This window comes from Prosopis cineraria, unplaced genomic scaffold (genome assembly GCF_029017545.1).
Source record: "Prosopis cineraria cultivar Desert tree isolate PC_DT_omini unplaced genomic scaffold, ASM2901754v1 PC1638, whole genome shotgun sequence".
NCBI classification, from domain to species: Eukaryota; Viridiplantae; Streptophyta; class Magnoliopsida; order Fabales; family Fabaceae; genus Prosopis; species Prosopis cineraria.
This window is the reverse complement of record NW_026556963.1, coordinates 1-27,712: the sequence shown is the minus strand read 5'-3', so window position 1 is coordinate 27,712 and position 27,712 is coordinate 1. Positions and strand designations below refer to the sequence as shown.

General features: G+C 30.4%; 3 protein-coding genes across 3 annotated transcripts; 2 read left to right on the top strand and 1 right to left on the bottom strand.

Moving 5' to 3' along the window:
• The first annotated feature begins 16,237 nt into the window (after positions 1-16,237).
• On the top strand, positions 16,238-19,461 carry LOC129300537 (uncharacterized). The gene is made up of 3 exons (XM_054939105.1): positions 16,238-16,406; positions 16,664-16,712; positions 19,176-19,461. Exons 1-3 carry the CDS (start codon positions 16,322-16,324, stop codon positions 19,333-19,335), a joined length of 294 nt encoding a protein of 97 aa, XP_054795080.1. The 5' UTR covers positions 16,238-16,321; the 3' UTR covers positions 19,336-19,461.
• Positions 19,462-22,184: 2,723 nt separating this feature from the next.
• LOC129300536 (uncharacterized) lies at positions 22,185-23,816 on the bottom strand. Its single transcript, XM_054939104.1, has 3 exons — positions 23,791-23,816; positions 23,640-23,700; positions 22,185-22,685 (listed from the first exon to the last, which is right to left on the bottom strand). Exons 1-3 carry the CDS (start codon positions 23,814-23,816, stop codon positions 22,185-22,187), a joined length of 588 nt encoding a protein of 195 aa, XP_054795079.1.
• Positions 23,817-25,559: 1,743 nt separating this feature from the next.
• LOC129300538 (cytochrome c-type biogenesis ccda-like chloroplastic protein 2) lies at positions 25,560-27,460 on the top strand. The gene is made up of 5 exons (XM_054939107.1): positions 25,560-25,813; positions 26,043-26,130; positions 26,565-26,679; positions 26,782-26,816; positions 27,224-27,460. The coding sequence occupies exons 2-5, from the start codon at positions 26,074-26,076 to the stop codon at positions 27,401-27,403; spliced, it is 387 nt and encodes a 128-aa protein (XP_054795082.1). The 5' UTR covers positions 25,560-25,813; positions 26,043-26,073; the 3' UTR covers positions 27,404-27,460.
• Positions 27,461-27,712: the final 252 nt, after the last annotated feature.

The window sequence follows — 27,712 nt, the reverse complement described above, 5'->3', positions numbered from 1 at the left end:
TAATGCATTTTGGCCATAATAACTTTAGTTAAAAATAAATCCTTCGCCAATAATAAAATGCTATTATGAACTATAAATGTTCTTCGCGTATTAAATAAAGTCTGAGCTGGGGTTTGTTGTTAATTTCTTATGGACAATGGTATTGGTTATAAAATTTATTTTGTGTGCTAAAATTGTATATGTGTGCGTGCGTGCGTGCGTGTGTTGTGTGTGTTGTTGAGTAAATGAGAAAAAAAAAATACTTAATTGACCCGCATATTAAAATATCATATCATCGTGACTTGCGCTTTCCTCTCCAACCCGCAATGATTTCAGTTTTCACTTTGACGTCAAGAATTCCTTGTCAAAATCCAGAACGGACTTTTACACAATCAAACAGTGAATAAGGAAACAAGTTTTGGTTGCAGATTACTCTTCAAAGGAACCTCCAAACTGAAATGTGTATGGATGACGATGAAAACTGTTAGCTTAATTGACCACTCATGACTACACGTTCAATTTATTCAATTCCATTTGTAGTTTGTGACCGCATAATGGTTTGTCCTTAGGATTATGCCCATTATTACGTCGATTTATATATACTTTTGGGATATAAACAAGAAGTACTCAAACAAACACAAATTATAACAACAAACGTGGCATTACTTTATCATTACTTTATATGTACAGTGACAAAAAGGGGTTTAGTGGTGAACATAGAGAATGGGGTGCAGTGGTCCCCCAATAATTGCACTGAAAATTAAGGGCGTGCTTTCATTATCTAAAAGGGTATGAAGGTAATCAACAATCACATAGTTGTTAGTTAAGACTGTAATATCTTAATTAGAGGTCTAAACTTCAAGTTTTGAAAATGTGCCCATATTAAATACTTGTCAAAGAACTTCTTTTGTCCTTGTAATCCAACCCAACTCAATTTATATTGGTTGGGATTCAAACAAATTCTAATATCAAGTATGCATAAAAATTAAGGGGTGAACAATAGAGAATGGGGTGTAGTGGTCCCTCAATAATTGCTCTGAAAATTAAAGGAATGCTTTCATTATCTAAAAAAGTATAAAGATAACCAACAATCGCATAGCTGGAGCTGTTAGGACTGTAATATCCTAATTAGAGGTCTTAATTTCAAGTTCTAAATATTTTTCTATGTTAAATACTTGTTAAAAAAGCTCACTTGCAATCCAACCCACCTTGATCTATATTAGGTGGGATTCAAAAAACTCCAACACAGAGTATGCATAGAAAAAGTAAAAAGGCATATCAAAGGGGCAAATTTTTTAGCAAACCCCTCCTCAAGATTAAGAATGTGTTGGAAGACCAAAAATTAGGATGCAAGCAGATAGCTATAAAATCCCAAGCCTTATATACTCGCGTCATGGGTCTCGATCCTTTAGCATAATTTGAACACGAAAAAGGAATTTACTAGCAATTTCTCCTATGAAAAAAGCATTTTTGGAAGAACTGCTCTTCATTGAGCTTTACATTGCTCTAATCTAACCCAATTAAATACTCCCTTTATTTTTATTTGTAAGAAAAATTACTATTTTTTACTTGTTTTTTATATAAATAAAATTATATATTTTAATAAGCATTTATTACACATTTCTTAAATCACCCCTCATAGTTTACATTAACGAAAAATAATTAATGTGTGCTTATATCGATTAATATAAGATATTTTAGTCTAATATTTTTATTTTCAAACATAATTAATATGATTAATCAATTTTGTTAGACTGTGTGACACAATATTTTTTTATATATATAGAAAAAAGAGTAGTATAAAAAAATAAAAAGGCATGAATACATGTTACTACGCTGATGTTTTCGGAGGATAACTTTAAAATGAGATGCACAAAGGATAACCATGCGCTTGGCTTTGATGAAAAGGACATTACGAATTGGAAATAGCTTTTTGTCCACTCAAAGTCTCAAATCTTCGTTGTGGCCACACACACACACAAGTTTCAATTCAAAAAATTTTGAACCTCTCTCGCCTAAAACAAACGAATTTGAACTTCATGCCTAATATTTGGTATAGCATGTTACTACGTGTAGTGCTATCTATACCACCCATTCGCCTTTTTTATTTGTAATTATTTAATATTGAATCTAATAACAAATGAGATAAGGCCTGTTGCTATATCTAATATTGAATAATTTTAAATCTAAATATTAAAAATTAGCATAAGCTCTGTTCATTATCTAAAATTTGATAAATAAGCCACATATATACATAAATAATATAAGTTGATAGACTTTTTATATTATATATAATAAATTGTTAACTTTATATGCATTATTAGATTATAAGTAAATATTGACTTTAACTTAACTAACGTGGAAGTTCAGTATAAAATTAAGTACTATGATTAAAATTTCAAAGTGTTTAGAAATTATTTTTTTTGTCAGATTATTTAATTACATAACAATATGCATGAAAATTATGAAAGTCGTTATAATATTCGCAGTGTTATATTTCATAAAAAATTTCACCAACAAAACTGGAAAAATTATATTCAAATATCATCCTTAAATAAGTGACTTCAATGCCTCAGGCACAGACTTGCCTAATTTATTTGATTAGACTGACAAACGAACTACCTATTAAAAAATTGTATTGATCATATGTGTTGGCCTTCTCGTCCCTTAAAGGCAAAGTTGTTGAATTTTTATAAGACCTTTTTTCTGGCCGACTGAATTTACAAGACTGACCTAAATGGAAAGGTATGTGTATATAAATTATAAATCACTTTTGAGAAAATCTCAAAATTGGTTTGAACTATATTGCTTCTGTGAAAGAGTTGAGACAGCCATATCACACAAAGCTCCTTTTGCTACGAGTTGAAAGGGACTATTCTCAATCTCAACTGGGTCCTAATTGGAGTGGTCATATATAAAAAGCAAAATAATTTTTTGCTTTTATAATATATTCATATTGTACCATCTTTCATCAAATTTGTTTATAAATTTTATTCAGTAACTTTTTTGTAAATTCTATGAAAAAAATCAACAAAAGCAACTTAATTGACCTTTTCATTAGCATGACTGTGTAACCACTAATTATATGTCTTTGTAGTTTTGTCATAACTTTTTATTTAAAAAAACATTTCTTTTTTTTTTAGTATGATGGGTAGATTTCTTTGACAACATGGATTATCGCTGTATGAAAGCAAAGAGTAAACTCATCTCAACTAATCTCAATACCTTTTTTTTTTTCATAGGAGAATGAGGGTTATAGCCAGTGCGTATCTTTTCAGCTTACAATCTTTGAATTTCAATGCTTTGTTAAAGAGAAATCAAATTGCTTATTATTAGGATGGACAAGTTGGTAAATGGCAAAGGTGGAGGAAATTTTTTACATCTAATGTAATGCATTAATATCTATAAACATTTTATAGCGAAATTAAAACTGATGGAAGGGCACGCGCGTAATTGAACCTAGAAACGGGAGGGATAACGGTAACGTGGCCCCCACAAATTATTAAATTATTTATAAGAAACAACTTTTTTTTAAAAAAAAAAGGTGAAAGAAAGGGAGACAGGTGTAGATGATTTATTTGGTGGTGAAGTCAACAAAGTAAAGAAAAGCAAACCCACTGAGCCTTCACAGTACATAACCGGCAAGCAGCCACTGCGTTCCTCTACTTTGCATTCCTCTTCTTCAGCGGCTTCCACGGCTTTTTGCATCATTCCATTCCAATCAAACCTATGATCCAGTGGAAAGAAAAAGTGCCATTGGCTTACAAAGTTATTGTCTCAATTTATAATCTCTGTGTTAATAGATCACATACTATTTAGGTAATGATAATATGCTTGAAACGAGTTTTGCAACTTTTGAGATAAAATTTTGGCCCCTAAAAAAACTTAAGATAAAATTGTTACTCTATTTAAAATTATAAAATATTTTTAATTAAATTTTATTTTTAATAAAATAATTATTTACTTTTAAATTAACTTTATTTTTTTATATTTATCTCTATTAAACATTATATAATAAATATAAAGTTATTTATTAATAAGAGTACTTTTAAAAAAGACAATAATTATATCTCATAAGACTAGAATGTTTTATTTTTTAACATCCAACTTCTCAAAAAATATTTTATATTTTTAAACGAATGGAGTATCACGCAATTTAAAATTAACAGATTTCAAAACACATTTCCTTAATTAGTTTGCCTTTAAACATAGAGCCGATAAATGAGCTAGTTTGGCTTAGATTCAAAAATCTAATTATTTCAAAATTGATTAATTATTAAAATTGGGCTCTTATTGACCGGGTTTAGGATTGATCCTATAAGTCTTTTTATTTTAATTTTTTACTTTTAAAAATTAAATTTTCATATTATAACATTATATAGTTATTTTTCAAAGTACAAATTATAATATTAAAAAATTAAAAATAAGTAGTATAAATTATAATTTTATCCTCCCTAACCATAATATAGGACAGCTTTTAAAAGTTTTGCCTTGTCCAAAATATAAAGTATTAATAACTTTTATAGTTGTATCTCCAACTATACCTCCACTTCATTTATTACAATTTAAAAAAAACATACATTAAAATTTTAATTATTATTATTATTATTATCAAGACTCTTATATTAAATATTTAACGAGAATATAAATAAAAATATGTAAATATCTTTAAAAATTTAAAGTTTTAATTAACATTATTTATAAATAATAAATTATTTAATTATAACTTATATTATGACCGGAGGAAGTAAAGTACAAATACAAATTCTAAAGTCTAAATGTGATATAATTTAAAATATTTCATTTTTAGAGGTAAAAATAAATACTAGCTTAAATGACTAACTTAAATCCAAACCTTTTTTTGATCTTAAATGTGCTGGTTTTAGGAGACGTTTTATATAGAAACACCTCAATTTTTCAAAACCTGACCTAAAAAAAAAAAAATGCTTGAATGCAGCCTCTACTTGAGCCATCTGTATAAACTTTGTGGTTTGTGCCGTTTTGCCATCTTCTGGGAACTCTTTTTTCGGCCTAACGTATTGTATTTTCAAATTTTTTTAAAAAAATAACAATAACAAAGGCACCGGCTAAAAGCCCTTTAAAGATTGATGCACTTGTTTTTTTGTATTCCGAAGTATATTTAAAAAAAAAAGCTCTTTAAGGATATGTTTATTCTTACAAATTCTTAATTTATAACATTTAAGTTCAAATTGGTCAAAACACAGAGTAATAAGGTGCAGTGTGATATTTCAAAGTCTAGTGGATCAAAAAGTATCGACATAGATTATGCACATGTATATTGTAAAAGATACCTTGATAAGTTGAAAAACAAACCAAATTGTCAAACAAATAAAAAAAACTGCACCGGTTAAAATGAAAATTAATTAATAACTTTAGTCAATGTCTGCTTCCATTCGATCTGACTTTGTCATGAGTCAGGTGTGGAATTTAAATACTCTTACATAATGTTTTGATTGATAAATTTAAATTTGAACTTAAAATTTAAAATTTTGCATTTTAAATCACGCACTTAAAATGTATATATTTAAAATTATTTATTTAAATAGTTTAATTTATAATTATAAAGAAATTGTAATAAAAAAATGAATTTGAATCTGAATCAAATTCAAATTTAAAAAATTTTATATATTTAAATAAAGGGATTTGTATCAAATTCAAATTCAAATTAAAAACTCCATTGATCCAATTGCACCGTTATTTCTTGTTAGGTGGGTCAAATCCTTAACTTCTTAACCTAAACTACCAAATCACTGGAAAATCTAAGCCAATAAGCATGGTTAAAAATTCAAAAGAAAACTTTTGCCAACTTATTCGTAGACGTGAATTTGAATTATTTTAATAATTATTAACATTTATATTAATTATATAGATTATCACCCCTCGTTCAATTTTTTCTTGGCAAAATCCCTGCCAATATCAATTTTGGAACGCAGTTCACTTAAACATTTTACTATTATAAATAAAAAAAGACATCGACATGCATGGCCTCTAATCCTTATCCTATGTTCTCCCCGTATCACATAAAGATTGAACTGAGTAATGTTATTTATGATTTATGAATAATGCAATTAATTATTAATTATATATATACCTCCTCTCATCTAACATATAAACAATTTTTAACAATAATTTGCACATTAATAAAATTATTATTCTCATAAAAATACAGCACTCAATCTCAATTTCTATTTTCTATTCACCCTCAATCTCAATTAACAATAATAAACAAGAAAAATGTCATAAATTTATATAAGAATCCGGGTCAATAAATACAATAGGTAAAAAAAAATCTAAAACTATTAAGTTGTTTAATTCCTTTCATTCTATTATCAATCACTTTCAATATGTTTGAATAAAATTTAAAAAAAATTTTAAACCTTATTAATTATGTCTTGAAATTTAATAACTTTACATTTTTACCTTGATAAGGACAAAAATAATTATTTTTAATAATTTTTTTAAGTATTTAATAAGGATAAAAAGTAAAAATAAATATAAAAAACAGCAAAGTATCTTATAAATAAGATTAGGATTAATATTCTTTTTCTGTCATATAAATAAGACAAGGAGAATATATTTTAAACTAAAATTAACTATAAACAGCATAGAGTGTTTTTTGTTATACATTGGTTCACTTGATTAGTGTGATGTTTAGCCATTCTTGAATTCCATGCTTGTCATCCTTTTTCTTTGTGTTTTCCTTTAGCTTTTTTTTTTGGGGGGGGGGGGTTAATTAAAGTCATCACCGTTAACAATGCCATGATTTTATGCAAAATTTGTTTAGATTAATTAGGGGACCCCATTTGGGCCAATTTGGTTAAAAACAAAAAACCGAGTGCCAAAAGGGTTATAATTATTACTGCAGGATGACACCTGTATTCCGGAATCCGGACATGGTGATGGTTGTGAAGCTTTCATCAATTAATATATCAATCAATTAAATAAAACATGCATTTTTCAGTCACTTTTATCCAAATAACATACAGTCATACACGCTATAATTGATGTTCGTGGGATTAGTTAGACTTTGTTGGTTAGCATATATTTTATAGTCAGTTTACGCCACTTTTTGAGAAGTCTCTGAAAACATTAATTTTGCAAAGGCATGCATGCTTATCCCGTGATACTCACACAACTATGATGAGCTGAATATTCTTCAATTAATCCCTTTTCCTAAAAGACGACATTCATAATAATGTGATGATATATTTAATTGCTTGAACGCTGGGTATCTAATAAAAAATATTTATCTCCGTTTAAAATATATTCTTTAAAATTATTATTATAATCAAAAGTAACACTTTTTTAGAATTATAAAAATACAATATTCTTTATTATTTTTACATAATATTAAGTTATAAAAATAATTTAATTAAATAAAAGAAAAGTATTGAATTCGTAAACATTTTCATGATGTGTCTAAAAAAAGCAGTATCATAGAATTATTAATTAATTAATATTTATAAAAATTAAACTTGTCATGTTTTGTCACAAGATAACGTTCTATAGTTGCCACCAACAAAAAGAAACGCTTGTAGTAAATACTAAATAGAGGAGAAACTTGGGAATAAGGACCCATTTATAAATTTAACTGGGGAGAAGGATCTATATTTCCCTAATCAAAACGTAGAAGACGTTAACTAAAATGCAGGAGGTGGAAGATAAAATGCAAAAATTGGCTAAAGTTCTGCATTTTAGTTCTTGTACTCTACAATTCTTTTTTTATTGTTATTGTTATTGTTATTTTTTGGTTGAAGAGATCTAACTCATTTTTTCAATTAAATTTGAGATCATGTCCTTATTCCGAATTTTTCCTACGAAGAATTAGCACAGCTATCCACAATATTCACCTTATCAATCCGCCACCGTGCTCCGTGCACTGAAAATAGCAACACAGGAAAGTTAGGGGAAAAAATAATAAACAAACCGAGATGAAAGTAGTTACTACTCCTTCCATATTAAATTATAAAATAATTTTAAATAAAATTTTATATATTAATAAATTTTATTAAATATACTTGATAATTTTGTATTTCCAAAGCAAAATATAAATTTATCAAAATACTCATTATTTGATATAATAAAAAAAGAATTGATGAAAATTAATTATAAAAAGAAAAAGATTAATATTAAAATTGGTGCTTTAATCTACTTAAAATATTTTATATTTTAAAATTAAATTTTTTTTTAAAAGTGATCTATAGTTTAAAACGGAGAGAATATTTCTTTACTTTCATGGTAAAAAAAATTGACATATATTTTTCTCTTTATCTTTAATTACTTTATTATTATAAAGAATTAGAAGAAGTATTTATCTGGATTGCATTTTTTATGTCTATATTAATTATATATAAAATGACAGTGCTCGAATACCAAACACGCTGTGTTCTTGACACTGCAACCCTGAACAGTCACTTCACTTCGCCCCACAAAATGAAACCAATTGTCTGGACGAAAGAGGAGTTGTCTGCCAGTGTCCAGTGGTAGTACAATTTTTAATTTGTTATATGACAAATTAACAAATCCATGAAAATTTAGTCCCCCTTTAGTTGTTATAATTATATTCCCCTTCGAAAGCGACCCAATCATCACTCCCCCACTACCCCTAATCATTCCATTTACTTCTCATCAACTCTTATTATTACCACTTAGACCTCTTCCAGCTTCTCATTTCTCCCTTGACCCCTCTTACATTAATTATCATTTCCCTTTTTATTGTTTAAATCTTAATCATCAAACTCTTATTAATTTTAATTTAGTCGTTCTAAAAGAAAAAGATACCTGAGGGGACTCTTCCATCAATCTTTCCGTTGGAGAGAATCTTGAGTTCCTTACTTATTCGAATTAAAAAGCTGAAAGGGATCGTAATGTAGATAGCAGCTAGATACACGCAATCTAGATTACATTGTCCATGCTGCTAGCATGTTTTGATCTCATGCATGTATAAGTATATTTTATTAATGGATTCGTAGAATTGTATGATGAAAAACTGAAAAAGAGAAGCCAAGTCATGTGCAGAGATGCGCTGAGTGAAATGATGGAGCATGATTCTGACAGAGATCAGATTTTCTAGAGACAATTTACTCTAACATGTCTCTGCGGCTGAGAATGACATTGTTCCTGGTCTTTAACTTTTCTTTGCTTTTTGTCTGGAAAGGAATTGTAAATTGGAGAGAAAGGCGAAGATGGGCAAGTGCACTGTGGGAGGTAATTGAATTAGTGAAGACGTAGAATAGCGAGATTTGTGTCCACATGCTGTTTGAGTAAATGCCAAGGATTAACGGATTAGATTCAAGTGTGACTGAGACATTACTTCGTCCTTGTGTTGGGTGTTCCCATCGTGAAGAGTGAAGAAGCTCCGAGTCACTCATATACTAGCAGAAGCATCTACTTGGTGATTGAATTGACAATCATCCGAATCATCATGCTCTAGCTAGTTTTATGGCAATGACGATATCAAAATAAATAACAGCAACAACCACAACAACAAAACTCATATCACCTAACTAAGTTTAATTGATTTTAGTAAAGAAGATTATGGCTATTTAAATACGAACAAAATCTTATTTCCGAGTCTGTATGAACCTAAAAGTATACTTTTGGGAGAATTATTCCCTGCCTAACAATGCTTGAATATGAGATAACTATATAAAAAATTATATCACTTAAATAACAGCTAAGTGATTTAAATAAAATATAAAATCTTTGTACATCAATCATCAATATGAATATTAATATTATTAAAGTCAAATGTGATACCTGCAACAAATCACAATCTTGCTAGTGTGCTTTCGGTGACAAGAATTAAGTAGATTGTGGGTAAAATTTGAGAATTCAATAGGTAATTAAAATAAGCGAATTTTATAGTAAATATCATACTATATATGAACTATAAATAATGCGACTCGTTACATTTAAGGTAAATTTCATCAAACACAAGAGAACGTCTACCATTTTTTTGAATTGCATAGAATCTTATCCTTATTCTAAACATGGCTTAAGAGTATAATGTGTTGGCCAGTGGATTTGGATTCTCTATAATATCTGGTTTAATGCCATGATCAAATGCAGTACATCCGAAGAAGCTAAATATTTTGCAAGTATACAATACAAGTATACAGATGACGGAATTGTGTTACCATTATAACTGCACTTAAACGATTCATAGTTGCGGTGTTGGCGACTCCGTTCAGCCAATACAAAACTCTGGTGTCATCTTAAACTCAGCCCAACCAATTGGAATCCATTAACTTTCAAAGAACGAGTGACACATTAAAGAAACTAATGCTCTAGAACTTTTAACCTTGGAACTATTGTTAGCATAAAAAGTTTAGTCTCTCTGTTTTTTTCTTTTTTAATAAAATAGTACTAAATCAAAAAAGATTACAAGCTATGCAGTGCTTTCCAACAATTTTCTTCATCACCCACTACCTTCATGCAAAAATGTAGAGTTGATCAAAGACAACAAAATGAGCAAGGCTATTACAAGCACGAGTAACTAATAAATGAGCACAAGCATTAGTCTCTTTTTATAAAATTCGAACTAACATTTTAATTCCCGTACAGTAAAGATCTATTATGGATTATATTATATTATAATATCTTTGAAAGGATGTTGGCCAGCATTATAACTGGTTATCAAATTGATTACCTCAGCATAGTTTGCGGAAACTTTCTCTTTGTTTTCGAACCTCAACTTTATGTTACAATGAAAAATTCAAACTTAAAATTTAAATTGAGACGTTGGGGACGCCAACTCTGCAGAATTAACAATAGTAAATAATATTATATTAAATTAAAACTAAATAGTTAGGATAATGAGTTGTTGGAGGAGGAAGATCCAATTATGACGCACTACCTCACAGATTTAACGGTTGATGAGCAGTACTCCATACGAGGGAGGGATCAATGAGTTGTTGTGCTGGGGCCTTGCTTGTCAGAGGCAGGCTACATTCCTCTTGAATTTTTTTTTTTTTTGTAATTGAATAATTGACGAGGATGATAAATCCGTGACAAGTGATTGATGGGACTTTCAGCCTTGGCTGCTTCTTGCATTAGGTGGATTTATCATTTCATTGAATTGATGCCTCCAATCTGTTTTGAATTCTCTAGCTGTATGCCAAATATTAGTCACACCATAACGCCGTGCTTAGCATGACTACCATGGAAGGGGGTAAAAAATATTGGTCCCCCTGACGCCGTGAAGAATTTTTTTTTAATGTTTATTATTTTTTCCTGCTCTGTCCATAATATTGATTTTTCTAAAAAAATTGTATATCTTTTTAAATATGCCTTATAGTCTTATATTTCCATTAAATTTTATATAAATATTTAATAGTAATATTTAAAATTTTAACAATTTTTTTAAAAATAAATAATAAATAAAGTAAAAGTTTTTTTTGCCTATATTGTTTTAAAAAAAATATAAAAATTACCAAATGCTCTATATCTTAAATTATATAAGGCTTTTAGAAAATGGCATATATTATAAATAGGATGAAATATATTGTTATCACATATTATTATTATCAAACTCTCAAGTTGATTCTCTAATTTTATCATTTTATATTTTTATTTTATAAAATTATGTCACCTCGATCATAAACTCAAATTTTATATAAACTTCATTAACTTTACAGTTCATCATTAGATTTTATTTTATTTTATATTTTTAACTTACAAATCGTGTCAGCTCGTTCATAAATTTAGATTAGATGCAACTTTAATTAAACTCACTAAACTTATATAATTTTTTACCAAATTGAGCAAGTCAAATATATATTGTGCAAAACTTGATCATAAAAATAGTAGGACTCACTTTAAAGAAAGATAAAATTCAAAAAGTAAAAATTAATATTAATAGAAAACGAGAGATAATAAAAATAGGTTACCCTATTTTAAAATTTTTTCATTGAGTGTGTTAATTTATCCATATAAATGAATTTAATTTCAATGATCTATATTTAGAGCATGCCATTTAGAGCTAGTTCATGTATGAGGAATAGAGTAAAATGTAGGGCAATGATAAAGTGTTTACATTATTCTAAGATAATAACAAATTAATATGTGTGTGTGTGTGTGTGTGTGTGTGTGTGTGTGTGTGTGTGGTGTGTGTGTGTGTGTGTGTGTGTGTGTGTGTGTGTGTGTGTGTGTGTGTGTGTGTGTGCGCATCTCTCTTTATTATGCATATTGTTTTATGGCAAGTGATCACTCAGGCTATGCATCTGTGCACTACAAGTTGCCAAAATGTGGTCATAAGGTGGTACTATATGTCATCCCAAACACATTTCGAGATTCAAACTTCAAAAAATTGATTTACAAGTTAAATTTTATGCTCTGAGAGGACATGAGAAAAGCAAAAGATGATTCTCTCCAATTGCAAAAAAGTTTGGGACCGGATGAAAAGTTTTTTTTTCTCTCTTAAATTTGGATAAAAGATGAGAAGTTGATGGATCACCAAAACGTGTCCTTTTACCTAGACTCCCAGAGAGATCAACCCAAGTCCCGCGAGACAATATCCATGAGAGTAGTGCTCGCCAAACAATATTGCGTGCCACTTGTAATATTGTGTACTCGTACTTGAGCCAAGTTAATTACCACACTGCTTTTCTGTCAAAATTCACCGGCATAAATAATTCAGGGACTCCTAATAAAATATGACACATCTTCTACTCCTAATGTTCTTCATTAGTTGGCTAATATTTTAAGCATCACCTTCCATGGAAGGCGGCCGCTGTTTGCGTTGCCATTGTCTCAAGCTACCGTGCGGGATTCTCTTGTAGACCTGTCACCAAGAAGGCAACCACCATCATACATCTCTTTAATGTTATTGCTGGAAAGTTATAACATTATACCAAAGCAGGAAAAAAAAAAAGAAATATACATACATACATGTATAAAATGATCATTGACAAAACTTTTTTAAAACACGCTATATTTAGGTAATGAAAACCATAGCTGCAAACCTTCGTTGTTATAATTTGTCAATATAATTTATAACAGCTGTCATTAATAGCCACACACCATCTATTGTTGCCATTCGCCATTGTCACTGCTAGCTAATTATCATCGGCCATTGTTAATTAACCACCACCTGTTATTATTGTCAGCCATTACAAGCTATCACTAACAATTATTTTAGCCATTATCATTGATTGTTGCTATCAGCCAGTAAGAAACTATCACTATGAGTAAATATTTTTAAATTTTGAAATTGTTTGTAAATTAACATAATTCAATGGATTTTTTTAAAAGTATTTTTAACGAAATCATTTATAAAATAGTTTTTTTAAAATAAGAAATCTCACTCGCTCCTAATAGCCGCAAATCTGACCCCGGTGAAGTGAATTGTAGGATTTTTCTTAGTCTTTCTTAAGTTTTTTTTTAAAAAAAAAGGAACCAAAAAACTCACTCCTAATAAAAAGTATTGCACATATGGGAACTTGAACAATGACTCAATTGACAAGGATGAATTGTTTCAATACAAAAGACTTTTGATTTCCACTAACCGATGCCCCCTTCCTTAAGGTATCGCACTGATTGCCCTATAAACTTACCGACAGATAATATGCCCTAAAGATATTTTTGAAGCATCCTTAATGGCAAGTCCCACTTGGATGGAATGCAAGGTAGTAGAAGATATCAGTGAATAAGTGATAAATACTTCCTCTGTTTTTATATATATAAAAAAAACTATATCAAACAGTGTGAAAAAATTAATTAACCATAATAACTACATCTGAAAATAAAAAAATTAAATTAAAATCTCATATGTTAATTAATATAAGCATGCATTAATTATTTTTTATGAATATAAAATATGAGAGATGATTTAAGAAATGTACAATAAATACTTATTAAAATATATGATTTTATTTATATAAAATAATAATAATAATAATAATAATAATAATAATAATAATAATAATAATAATAATAATAATCTCTCGTGAGGAGTACTTCAATGACATATAGTCATGTGATATCAGATCGCACGCTTCCATAATGACTATAATTTGTTGGAATTAGAAAAGGAGAAAACATAATTTGTTGCAATAATGAATTACAAGAAAGTAAAAATAACTTTCACAAGTCAAAAATTAGTAATTACCCCATTCATCTAACCCATTTTAATTTTTCGATTCTAAATATGGCGAGACTTCAATTTTTTTTTTTTTTTACTAAAGGAAAAACGAACTTTTTCAGGTAGGAGTTTAATTTTATATATCGTTTTTTTTTTGGGTCAATATTTTGCCTCCACTTAAGGAAGTCATATGAGCCCAATTAACTTTGAAACTTGATGGCAAGCTGTTGCACAAAGCGTGGGCTTCATGTGAGTGTAGCCCAATAGGGTCTTGGTAAGGCCCCAAAATCCATAAAAATGAAAGCAAATATATTTTCTAATTTCTTTTTTGGGTGGAGGATTCTTTATTAAGAGAATAATAGTTAGGCTGAATAAATATTAATTCAAGTAATTATAAGGGATATTTTAATAAGTTCAATTTTCTTTAAAAAAAGTGGGGTTATAAAGTTTTATTAATGGTAATATATAAATTTAAAGAATAAATCAATAAGTTAAAAATATTTTAACTCCAATTTTATATTTTTGAAAAAAATTAACTCGTTAGAATTTTCTTTTCCTTTCTCCCACCAAACAACCAAACAAACTCTAAGTTTTAAATGTAACTCCTTGCTATAACTAAAATTTCTATTTACAATTATTATGAAGAGTAAATTAGATCAATGATTATGAAAAATACAACTTTTATAAATTATAAATGAGGTTTTTGAATATTTTAAAATATAATCTATCCACAAAACTAATTAGAGGTAATTTTTTTATCCACGTAACAAATATATTATTAAAATGCTTTACATAAATTGATTAACGAATATATCTCCTATAATTAATTAAATAATGTTAATATTTAACTAATTAAATCAAATCCCTGCACACATGTCTATCATATATCTCTTCCTTTCACGATTGTTTCTTTCCTTTCTTGGTGGATAAGGAAATCAAGGTAATATTTACATATTATTTTTTTGTTGTCCTGACAAGTGCATTCTTTCATAAGGGACATTTTAATATGAGTAGTTTAATTTTGTATTTCTGCAAACAAGTCTCAATACCAGGCTTTCTTACATGAAGATGAATGTAAATTTAGAAATTTTATTGCAGAGGGGCAAATAATTATTTTTTTTCATGTTTCCAATATATGAATTGTATATCATTGATAAACCATATTAATGAAAATTTATTAACACTATTTAATTTTGTAGGGGATGCTTAATCTCACCATTTTTTTCGACAGAAGGTCTAATAAAGCTTTCTTCTATCTTTGAGTATTTGAAAGAAAATTTTCATCCAAAAAAAAAAATATTTGAAAGAAAGTTGTATTATTTGCAAAGAAGGTAATTTTATCATATAAAACTTGACTAAATATTAAAATGGCCATAATGTAAAACATAAAAAACATTAGACAGTTTATTAGATTTGGTTCTATAAAAAAACTATATAGGCATAAACCCCTTATATGAATTAATTTTTGTCATTTATTTTTAAAAGAGTTTCTCGAGTACTTAAATATCATTAGATAAATAATAAATTTTTAGAAAAAAAATATCATTTGATAAATTAGATAAATCTTTTAAACTTGATACTTCTTTCATTTTAAATTATAAGACACTTTTAAAAAAGATTCGATATTCTTAAATATAAGATATTTTGATAATAATAAGATTTTATTAATGATACATTTTCAATATTGTTCTTTTCATGCATTCTCTATTTTCAATGTTTCTCTATCAATAGAGTATTAAATAAAAAATATTTTTAAAAGTTTATTTTTTATTTTAAAAAAAGTTATTAAATGTATTTAATGTGCTTGATTAATATATGAGATTTTGTCTAGAAGTATCATATAATTTAAAATGCTTGGGGTATTATTTTTGCTTTGCAAATCCATTTGCTCATACTTGGCTTTGCACATTTTCTCCTTTATTTTTCTTCGATCACTTATTATATTTAATATTTATATCTCATATTGACATTGATGACTTTAAGTAAAAAAAAAAGAAATTAATATTGATAATAATTATTTATATTTATTGAAGATTTTTTTGGGGTAAAAAGTTGAAAAAATTCAGATTATATTAAAAAAATTACATTACATAATGTAATATATATACATAACATATATCGGATATCGAATCCATGCTCAATCTGGGCACCTTTATTAAAACCTGGGGTAGTTGGGTTGGGTTGGGTTTTCATCATATTTTCTTAGACGCTGCATTGCTCCGCCGCTTCTTTCTCAGCATGGCGAAAAACAGGAACAAGAAAAAGAGGAACGATGCCGTCTCTATGGATATCAGTGAGCCATCCGCTGGGGAAATCCCTCAAGGTACTTTCTGCAGCAACTTTGGCAGAACCGTGCTCTTTTTGTTTTGGGGTTTAAAGTTATGAACGGAAAATAAGTAAATGGATCTTTAATTGTTCATTTAATCGCTTCTTACTTCCTGTTCTGATTACTAAATTTCGAGTGGTATTGATTTGATTGCCCTGTAAATCCTTCCTGTTTTATATAGAGCCACCATATCTGTTTTCTTGTGGGAGTCTGTTTTCCTCGTGTGTTAAAACTTGGGATTTTTTAACGTGCAGCAATGGAGACATCAGAGCCCGGGGCTCAAGGTTCTGGCGCTCCCAGTATGTAAGTATCGTATTTCTGCGCTATCAGTGGAGACCCTGAAGTTTATCGGTCTCGTGGAGGGGTTAATCAGTATCTATTTTCCAACGTTTCGGTTTTATGAAAGTAATAATTGTTGCCAAAAAGTTTGCGAATACTGTTAATTCAGCATGGTTTCTCTAAATTTGTGTTCCACCATCCTTAAGGCTGCCGTTTCATTGCATTGAGGATGAACCATTAATGCATTGTTTTGAAAATAAAGGTGCCCCATTAGTCTGAACACTACAATGGTTATTAAACCAATGTTTGGCTAGTATAAAACTTTTTCGACCAATGGTTGTTTTTCAGGCTGTGAATTTGTGGAAGTTGTTACTTGAGCTTAAAGGAAGGAGGCATAGAGTAGAATAAAGGGGGAGGCAACAGAAAGCTATTGATGTTATTGTGATGTTTTATGCCCCTTGTTTTAAACATCTTTGTTAAAATTCAAATAATGACCTTCTTAGGTTTAAATATGATGACAAAAAGGAAAGAAAGGTGTATCATATTTTTATAACAAACTTTAACTTTAAATGAAATTAATTTTATGCAAAACTTCCAAGCTTTGGATTTCAATAAACAATTGGGAAAATTAATTATTTGGTCCTTATAGTTTTGATCCAATGTAATTCAGTCCCTCAACTTTAACTCGTTATAACTCAGTCTTTAAAGTTTTGACTTGATTGTAAATTAGTTTTTGAACTTTGCCTTTCAACCTCTTAAATATTGGTCTCTATATTTTAAAAAATAAAATTATAAGATTAAAAATATTTTAAACTTTCAATATTTATAATATTTATAAAGATTAAAAGGGTTTAATAATTTAAAATATTCGTAATAAATTTTAAAATATTTTGAATGTTTATAATTTTATTTTTTAAAGTAAAGGGATCAATATTTAAGAGGTTGAAACTTCAGGGATGAAATTGCAAGAGGCAAAAATTCAGGAATTAAATTACAACGAGTCAAAATTTCAGAAACAAAGTTATGACAAGTTAAAGTTCAGGGATTGAGTTATAACTAAGTCTAAACTATAAGGACTAAATGATTAATTTTCTCTAAACAATTAAAATGAATGTGGACACTTGATGGTGGGCTTTGGGGAACTCCTTTTCATTTTCCCTCTCAATTCTTCCTAGAATAAGTGAGTACACAGATATATATATATATATATATATATATTAAATTTTCCCTTTTGGAACCAATTGAAAACTCTTCACAAGAACTTGCTTTTACTGATTGACTTGCGAGTTTTGACTGTTCATGTTCTTGTATTTCTTAGGGAACATTTGGCAAGCGATTTTAGGGAAAATAGCTTTTTTGGTGTGCATATTTGTTATATGTCAACTCTAGAGGACCTCTTTCCTGCTCACTTCATTTCTTTGTGTGGGATGATTTAGTGTATTCAGACTTGAATCATTTTTACTTTCCTTTCTGGCGGTGGATTCATTTCAGTTTATTGCTTTCCCTCATGTATGAAACTCTGTAGTCTGTTTTGTGCAAGATATTTATGCTTTTATCTTCTTGGTTGGAGACATCTAATGTTGAAAACCTCTAATAATTTAGGTCCCTCAAATTTGCAATGACACAGGTGTGGGCCACATGTTTGATGCCTAATGCCTTATATTCTTTGCGCATAATTAGGATTTCTTCAGGATTCATGTTTTTAATATTTACTTATTGATATTATGTTGCATGTGGTGCTTGACAATCAGGTTTGGTACTGATTGATGGGTACTTGAGGGAAGGGGACTATTGAGTTGGTTGATCAACCTACTTAAATATCCTTTGGAGCATCCCATATTATACAATGTGGAACATAGGCATGCCGTGCTACCTTATTTCCTTTAATTAAGTGTCTCAGACTATCTTAGTCTACACCAGCTTCATCTTTTCTCCCATTCCTAGCCCACCCAGTCACTCACTGCTAGTGATTGCCCATAGAAAATGCAGTTTTGCTTGACTGAAGAGTGTGTTTGTTGTTTGTTAATGTATCTGTGCAATGAGGAGAGCCAAGGGAATCCAGAAGAGTGAAAAGTGTTAGCGATTTGGGACATTTTTTGGTGGCTAGGAATTGTGCTGGGTTGGGCTTACGGTTAAGTATTAGGCAAACTCATGAAATCGTGGAAGTTCAGGCAAGTTTGCTAGAATCAGATTTTGGCAATGCTCTGGCTGGTTTTCCATTTCCGTTGATGAGTGAACTGCAATTTGAACAGCAATGGCTCCGCATCTGCTTTATGCCCCTGCTACTTGACAGTCCATATATCTTTCATGTCTTGAATATTATTTTGTAAATTTTATGCTCGAATCTCCATTATACGTCACTCAAATGTTAACATCACTCGTATCAGAGTCTAAGAGTACATTTTGTGTCCTTTTCTTTTGTTGCTGTTCTCAAATTTTTTCACTTGCTTTTTGGCCTCCTCTAATTTTGGGCGTCTTCTGAAACAGGAAGATTAAGAAAGGCCGGCCTTTGAAGAGATCAAAAAATGTCCGAAAGATGAAAGCAATAGAAAAAGCTATATCTGCAAGTGAGAAGACCGCTCAGAAAATATCAAAGAACCAAAGTAAAAAATTAAGAGTTCAATCTGCCAAAGTGCTGTATGATTGAATAGCTGGATTGGTTGGCATCATTATTTGGAAAAGTTTCATTTGTTTTTGCGTTCAATCTGAATGTATTCATGCTGTATCAATATATAGTTTAATACTAATCTAAGGTTAAGTTTTGGGTATTGAAGTGCCATTTTATTGCATCATCTTATAATAATTTTTGGGGGAATGTTCCTTTTGTTTTATCGAATTTTGCATTTAATCCCTGTAATATAGGGATCGAAAGCATAGAAACTATAAGAGTTTGAGTAACAAACATTATTTAATCTTATTAAAAACATTGAAAAAAATTACTGGAATGAAATAGGGATCGATGATTTTTTTTCTCATAATTTTTATAGTGTTTGTTAAAGATATTTTGCTGTTACTGTACTCCTTTCTTCAAAATTGTAGAGGAAATCGACTCCGTTTTGGGAAATGTTTTTCAAATGAACGAGAATAAATGAACATTAGAAAAATGAAATAATTATATTTAAGATGTTATGAACGAGAGTTATAAGTAGATTTTACCCATTTATTGATTATTGAATGAGACTAATAATAATGTGGCGGAAAAAATTTAAGTGAAGAATTCAAAATTCAAATTAGTGATTAAAAAACTGAATCAGACTTGATGACTGTCGATTGATTTGAATTTTGGCTCGATTAACATGTAAAAATTATTTTGAGGGTTGAGTTAGGTTGGGTTATTTTGGACTAGCAGTTGGATCGAAAATCAAGATCAACTTGGAAATCAGACCCGATTTTAAAAAACAGGACTATTCAATTTTTTAAATTTTTTTATTAACTTTTTTTAAAAAATGACCAATTTATTTAATTATTGATATTATATTGTATCATGTGGCTAGTTAAGTCTTTATAAACTTAAAATATTTAGTTTTATTTTTAAGTTAAGTAGCAATTTCATATTTATTTCTTATATTTAGATTATTACATGCATATGTAATTTTTTTAATTTAATTATTATGTCACCGATTTGACTATTGATCTTAAACCATGTGAACCGTGAATTGCGAACCTTCTTAGTGTGTGTTTGGATTAAAAAGTTTATAACTAAGATTAGAATTCAACCGAGATTAGCAAATTGAGATTAAAAGAAAAGTTAGTTGATATAACATGATTTATGTTTGGATACTATTTTTTTAAAGTCAGTCAAATAAACTAAAATTCGTTTGGATGGTTTAATTCAAAAGCCAGTTGAGATGTTTAATGGCAAAAATAAGCATGAAATTTTTATCTCAAATAAGCATTTATATTTTTTTTACTAACTAATAAGTAAAAAAATATTAAACTTAAAATCACAACTAATAAGTAAAATAGCTTAATATTCACCCATGAAAATCTAAAATAAATTAATATTCAATTGATGTAATTTACAAGTTGATCTCTGATTGTATCACGAATGCGCTGCATCTATCTTAATGATTCGGGTAGATTTGACGAGGATGCTTCACCAATATTGGTATCTTTCTCCTGAACTTTTACACTTTCATCTTCAGCTTGTATGAACTGCTTGTCAGTAATTGAATTTCTCCTAATAAAATTATGTATTGCCATTGTTTGCACAGACAATTTAAACTTGTGTTTTATATTTAAATTTAGGCATTTTTCATATAATTGCAAACATATTCTTTCACACTCTAAAAGTTCTTTCTATAGTGCATCTCAGACTTGAATGATAATAATTAAAGACCTCATTATTGTTTGCAAATCCTGCAACTCACCTAAAGTTTGGAAGGTGATAACGTTCGCAATGATATGGATTAAGATACCCATTTAGTGTTGGATAACCAGAATCAACTAAATAATATTTACCTATTAAATGAAAGGAAGTGATGTAAATTTGACCAACATTAAATCAATGTAATAATAATTATAGTAACTTTAATAAAATATACTTGGAGGTGGGTGTGAAAAATGCATTAAAGGAGTTGATATGGCATTATCAAATACTCAAGCATTATGAGCCGTACCTTCCCATCCCGCAATGACAAAAGTAAAACACATGTCCCAATCACATACAGCCATAACATTTTGTGTTGCATATCCCTTTCTTCCAATAAATTTGGTTTAAATCAGCAACACTAATCATGCATGGCACATAAGTGCCATCAATTGCTCCTATAGCATCCTTAAAGAATGGCCAATGCCGTGGATCATTTTGAATTTTTGAATGACATTGTTGAAACAAAGGATCAAGTGGCTTTATGTTGTCTTAGAAAGGTTAAGGCAGGCAGATAATACTTTATGAAAATTTCTATGGATAGTTTTTCCTGAATGCTGAAATCGTTCTTATATCCATATTACCAACTCCATGTCCAACTGTATTAAAAACATTCCAACCATTTTTTTCACTCCTATTTTTTAGACTTCTTTAGACCAAGATCAACTAGTGTCACACACAGTTGCCTAAACAAATGTTTTTCTATTTGAAACATTTTATAACAACGATCAGGATGACCTTGCAAAATCTCATTAACCCATATTTGTCTTGTTTGCATGCTAGTTCTCCGTGGCTTTTTACACACATATGGCATCACATATTCGCTAACTAATTGACATATTTCTTCTTGCTCCGTTATATCTTGCTGTAACAAGGGAAGTAGTTTATGAGCCATATCTACATCCCAACCTTCATTCCAACCTAACATATATTCATTCAATTCTTCCACAATTTTAAAACCTGAAGTAAAATAGTATGTAAATATCATTCGTTATATCTTGCTGTAACAAGTCATCATTAGCCTAGATAAAAATTCATCCAGATGTATGTTTTGAAATAAAATATGGTAGATGGTAGGCTTGGTGCTTCAACCAATTAACTAAGTAATCACGATGATCTTTAAGTTGCTAGTAAGCATCTTGTATAGGCTTGTACAGAACAAGATTGACACATTTTCGATACAAATCTTTATCATCAAAAACTTCTGGGAGTCCATTTAGGTGAGCCACAACCTCAGAAACTCCTATGTCATTTGCCAAAATCTTGTTCACTGTCTCTGTTCTAGCTCTATTATCCTTAGCCATTTCACTCATTGCATCTATTATTTTCATTGAGGCAAGGATTTTTTGCTTTTTCCTCCCACCAACGCCTACCACTCTCTTTCTCTTGCTTGGACTTCCGTCACCACTAGTTCTACCGGTATTTATGGTGACATTCAAGCCCAACAACTCATCGGTGACCCCCGTAGGTGCTGTGATGTCAGATAAATTTAGCTCCTCTTCACTATTACTTAAGCCTTCCCAAAGGTCAGTAGTAGGGCAGTACACATCCTCATCATCATCATCATCCTCTATTTGGGTCTGGGAAACAGATGGTATAAAAAATGTCTCCCCAGTTGCCAGGACATCCTTGAATATCAAAGTTAATTTCCTTACAAATCTCAGACTTTTATATCTAAATTTTTCATAAAGAGGATTTTTCTACAACCATTCAAATAGCCAATAATTAAAATTCTCAAATTAAATTCTAATCTTAAAAACACTTAACAACTAATCTATACCAATATTTTTTGCTCCCACCACTCATCTGGAGTATCAACAGTATTCTTGTCACTGTCCCACTTTAAGCCGGTTTCACTTGAAAACAACTTATGCCATACGTTTCATTCTTTTCTTATGTTATCTAGCTTATTTTTTAATTGCTTTTGCTCATACTTTTTTCCTATTTTTGCCTCAAACCCCTCAATTATTGCCTGCCACCTATTTTTGTTGAAAGCAGTTCCTTTCCTTTATTTCTTGTACACTTGTTCCAAGCATTCTTTAATGAAAATTTTTGTCAAAGTTAAATTCCACACAACTTTCCTTTGTTGCTATTCATTGTTGTATAGACTAGCCAACACATTATAAACATGCAAAATTAATATATATCTCTACATATATGTATCACAATTTACCAAAAGACTCCTATTTTCAGTTTGGCATTTTTCAAATTCATGAAGCCTTTTTATCAATAAATTCCTTAGAAGAGAGCTAAATGCCATATTTTTAAATGTATCAATCAAGTCAATGACATTAAACTGATAACTCCCCTAAAATAAATATCAATTAAAGGTTGAGGTTAGATATAACGTGCCAGCATTGAATTACCACCCCATACCATTCTTCACTACCCAAGTCATGGATTTTCCATATTCCTCTCCCTTGCCACAAAAAGAAAAATTATCTTACTCTCCTACAGCATGTTTTTCTATCTCCCAACAAACGGCATAGCAGTGTTCTATCTAGGATACAATGGAGTTGAATATTATATCTACCCATAATTTTCATCCATTTTCTTTACTTTTGATTATCCAGGCCACAAACAGAATTACCCGCATTCAACTTTAGTGCAAGGAAGCCCAGAAACGACCACCGACAATCATTTCTAGAAATAAAGAAACATCATTTCTCATTGCACACATCAGTTCAGCCGATCTAATATCATTTCTCATTGCAGGGGATTGAAAAAAATTGCCGATCTCGAGTTCCAGAAATAGCCATCGAGGATCATCACTAACCATTCAAGTCAAGGAAGAAAAAAATGAGGCAAAGAAGGAATAATAGAACACGACAGGAAGGAAGGAGATGAACAGAACAACCTTGCTTGGCAAAGACAGGTGATGGGGAGTAGATCTGGTGATGGGAAGTGCAAATCTGATGGACACGGTGGAGATCGAGATGCTATAGGGAGAAGAACCACTTTGGAGCTCTAACACGGTAGAAGTTAGAATGAATGATGGAGAGCTGGAGATTGGTCAGAGGTGCTTCAACACAGTAGAGATGAGCTACTGGACGACATCGCTTGACTAACGAAAGGAAGAAGAAGCAGATCTATGAGTGAGCGTTCTGAAAGCACAGAGATGTGAGTCTTGAAGATAAGCTGCGCGTCGCCTGAATAACAGAAGGAAGAAGAAGCAGATGCGAGCGACCATTCTGAAAGCATAAAGATGTGAAGGAAGAAGCTGTTTGTCGAGAGTTTTGAAAGGAAGAAGCAAATATGTGAAGTAGCTTCCAAGGTGTATAGCTAATGTTTTGAAGGAAGAAGTAGATCTATGGGGTTTGAAGCAGCTTCGGAGGTCACGGCACCATGCACAAAGGAAAGGAAAGGCACAGCTGGTAGATAAAAAGCAAGAGAGAGAAATCAACAAAATTTAAAATGTATTTAATGCTTCCAATGGGTATTAAGGCTTATGCTTGGGAGAAAAAAGCCAGATGGGTGAGCTTCAGCATTAATATGTTCACTTGCCAACTGAGGTTAAAAAATCATGTGAATCCAAATAAAACTTTTTTAACATTTTATATCCTAACAGCAGTTAAACACATTCTAATTGAGATTTGCCTCTACTCTAAACATGCTCCTAATTTAATATTCGATTCGTTTTTAAAAACATTGATTCAAATACAAATAGTAGCAATTTTCAAGTTGAATGATACTAGTGTTTGGATCAATCAATTTGAATTTGAAGTTTAAATTTGAAATCTTACATTTTAAACCTATATATTTAAAATTGTTTATTTGGATAGCCAAAAGAGATTCAAATGAAAAAGAGAGATGAGTTGAGACATGAGAAAAAAAAAAAAAATTATAAATGGTCGAGTTATCTTCATTTTTTTTATCAACAAGAAATGTGAAAAAAAAAGAGATTCATAAAAGTATTAATATAGTAAAACCATGAAGAGAGTGAAATGTTTAAAGTGACTAGAATTTTAAATGATTATATATACAAGGAATTTGAAATCACAAAGAAATTATAATAAAAAATAAATTTAGTTTTAAATTAAATTTAAATTCACAATTTTTATCTATCCAAATAAAAAATTTGGTCTAGAACTAAATTTAAATTTAAATTCATATCCATTCAAAGGCACCTTAATATTCTATCACATGCAATGAAGCCACGAAATTAAAAAAATATTATTGTATGAGTTTTATATTATTTTAATTTTAATAATTTGATATATTTGATTTTTTTTTTTTGCAATAGATTTGTTCATTTTAATTTTTTGAGTGATGATTCTCGAACTAATAATTAAAAAATCTTAGCTGAATGTCGGAATCTTTAGTTCTTTTTATGTTATTTTAGAAACGTTTAGTCCAAAACTTACAAAATGCAGGTTTTAAAATTATTTTCATTAATTAAAAAAGATTGTAAATTTTATAAAATTATTTTTTAATATTTAAAATTTTCAGGATAATATTTTTCCTGTGATAACACGCTATCGCGAAAGCGCCAGTGCGCATGTCGTTTAGAAGCTTGCTCGCCGATATTGCCGAGCGTGAAGTTGCGGCCCGCACGGTATTCTATCTTCTGTCCCCCAATTCGTTACGTAATTAAATATCTAGCGGCATCATCTGACGTGCGCTTCGAGGAACCGCTGGTATAAATCAAAGCACTTCACTCTACTTACAACCATACCGAAATTGACGTCTCTCTTCACAGTCCCCGTTTGGTCGCTGAGTAACGCGAGGGGAAGTCGGAGGGAGTGGGAGTGAAAATGTAAGAATTATTTTTGAAGCGTGTAATCATACCGTATTTACTCCACAGCACTGAGCTTGAATTAGCTCCGAATTTTCGATTTTGCCAAAGATAGAGTTTTGTTATGGGCAATGAAATATTTTAGTTTTCCTTTAGCTACGCTGTTTGTTCTGCGAGTTTGAAATTTATGCTGTCGGAAAGGCTTGCCTTTTGTTTTATCAATCTTGAATTTTATTGATGTTTAATGCAGATGAGTTTCAGCATAAGCTACTGTGGAAGTCATGGTCTTCCAACTTTTAGAATATCTAGCTGCAATATTGACCGACATAGCCGTCACGGTAAGTATATCAAGTTCTTTGGTTTCATTTTGCGCTTCCGTTTTGATAGTAACCTTTGCGTAGGCTATCTGTGTCTACGTAGCATTCAGCATAATTCGTAGTTCTTCTCTTCAGCTAGTTTAGTTCATGTCAATCTTCGGTTTGTTCTCAATGTCTTAGAAAGGCCTACAAATTTCAGCTGGTGACATGGCCTGCCATACATATAATCAGTGTGATAGTTATTTTAATAATAAGTTCTATGCATACCTTTGCTCTTGATGGAGATTGGAGAAAAAAGAAATGTAGATGTCAGATCACACGTGCGTCATTTATTTATTATCAGGTTCAGGGATACAAAATATATGCTTAGTATGACATTTTTAAATGCAAATAATATCTTCTATTTGCTTCCTGAATGACTTCTAAGACACTACCCTCCCATTCATTCATTCTAGGAAAATCTGTTCTTCCCAGTAACACGCAGAAGAAACTTTCCAAGCCTGAGAATCTTTCCATCAAGTTTTAAGTTTGATAGCACCAGCTTAATGGCCGTGATAGGATCTGTGACAGGTAAGGCTTTGATTTTTTGGCGGGTGTGATTGTGGAGTGGTGTTATCAATTGGTGTTGTTTGATTGTGATGGCAAACAATTTTTTATTTCCATGCTTTTCAGTGGCCAATTTAATTGCACCGGTTGCTGCAAAGGCTGTAAGTATGAATAAATCTGTTCAAGAGAATGCATGCATGCATGCATATAAAAAATTGCAGAAACATTTTAAAAGACTGTTAAACATCCATTCTACTATCTATATTACAAAATAGACAAGTAAATTTTGCATAGTACATGACCAAACATGAAATTGGAGGAACTGCATCAGTTTTTCCCCCTCCTGGTTCCCTTTTGTGGGTATGGGTAAATCATTCACAATGAACCTTTAAGAATAGCTGCAATAGTTCAAATTTTCCTGTTATAAATTTAAAGCTGCTATTTGCATTAAATGTAAGTCTATTTTTGTTCTTTATAAACTTTACTAAGAAACTGGTCTGTCATTCTACATTCAAGTCATAGACATTATATACATCTCAGGAATCGTATTTATTTTCTTTCAAGTCAGGAAGTGGTTGATTCTGTTTATGCTTTGGCTGATGGAAGCTTGGGCGATTGGTTTGGAGGCTTGCTATATTCAGCTGGACAGCAGGCTAATGCAGCTGTTCTAGACCAACTAGCTTCTCTCAACTTCACCAGGTACTCCACAATGTATCCTATGCATCTTTATTGTCTATTCCCCCCCTGAAGATCTTATGCTTATGCTTATGGTTTCTTCTTTGCTGCTTATTCATATTCACAGTTAGCAGTAATTTATGGGGCAGGGCTTGTTACCAGCCTTTCCCTGTACACTAAGTGTCTTACCACTAACTCTTGGTTACATTGGTGAGTTTGCTTCTATTATGCACTTGAAATACTAATTATTTTCAAATGCCTAAATTTGTGAGTTGTAATCTGGCAGGGGCGTTTGGGTCTGGCAAAAGCAGGGCAGAGGTAATTATCTTAGGTAGTTTGTTTCTGCATAAAAAAAATTCATTCTTTTGTTCTTCTTATCTCA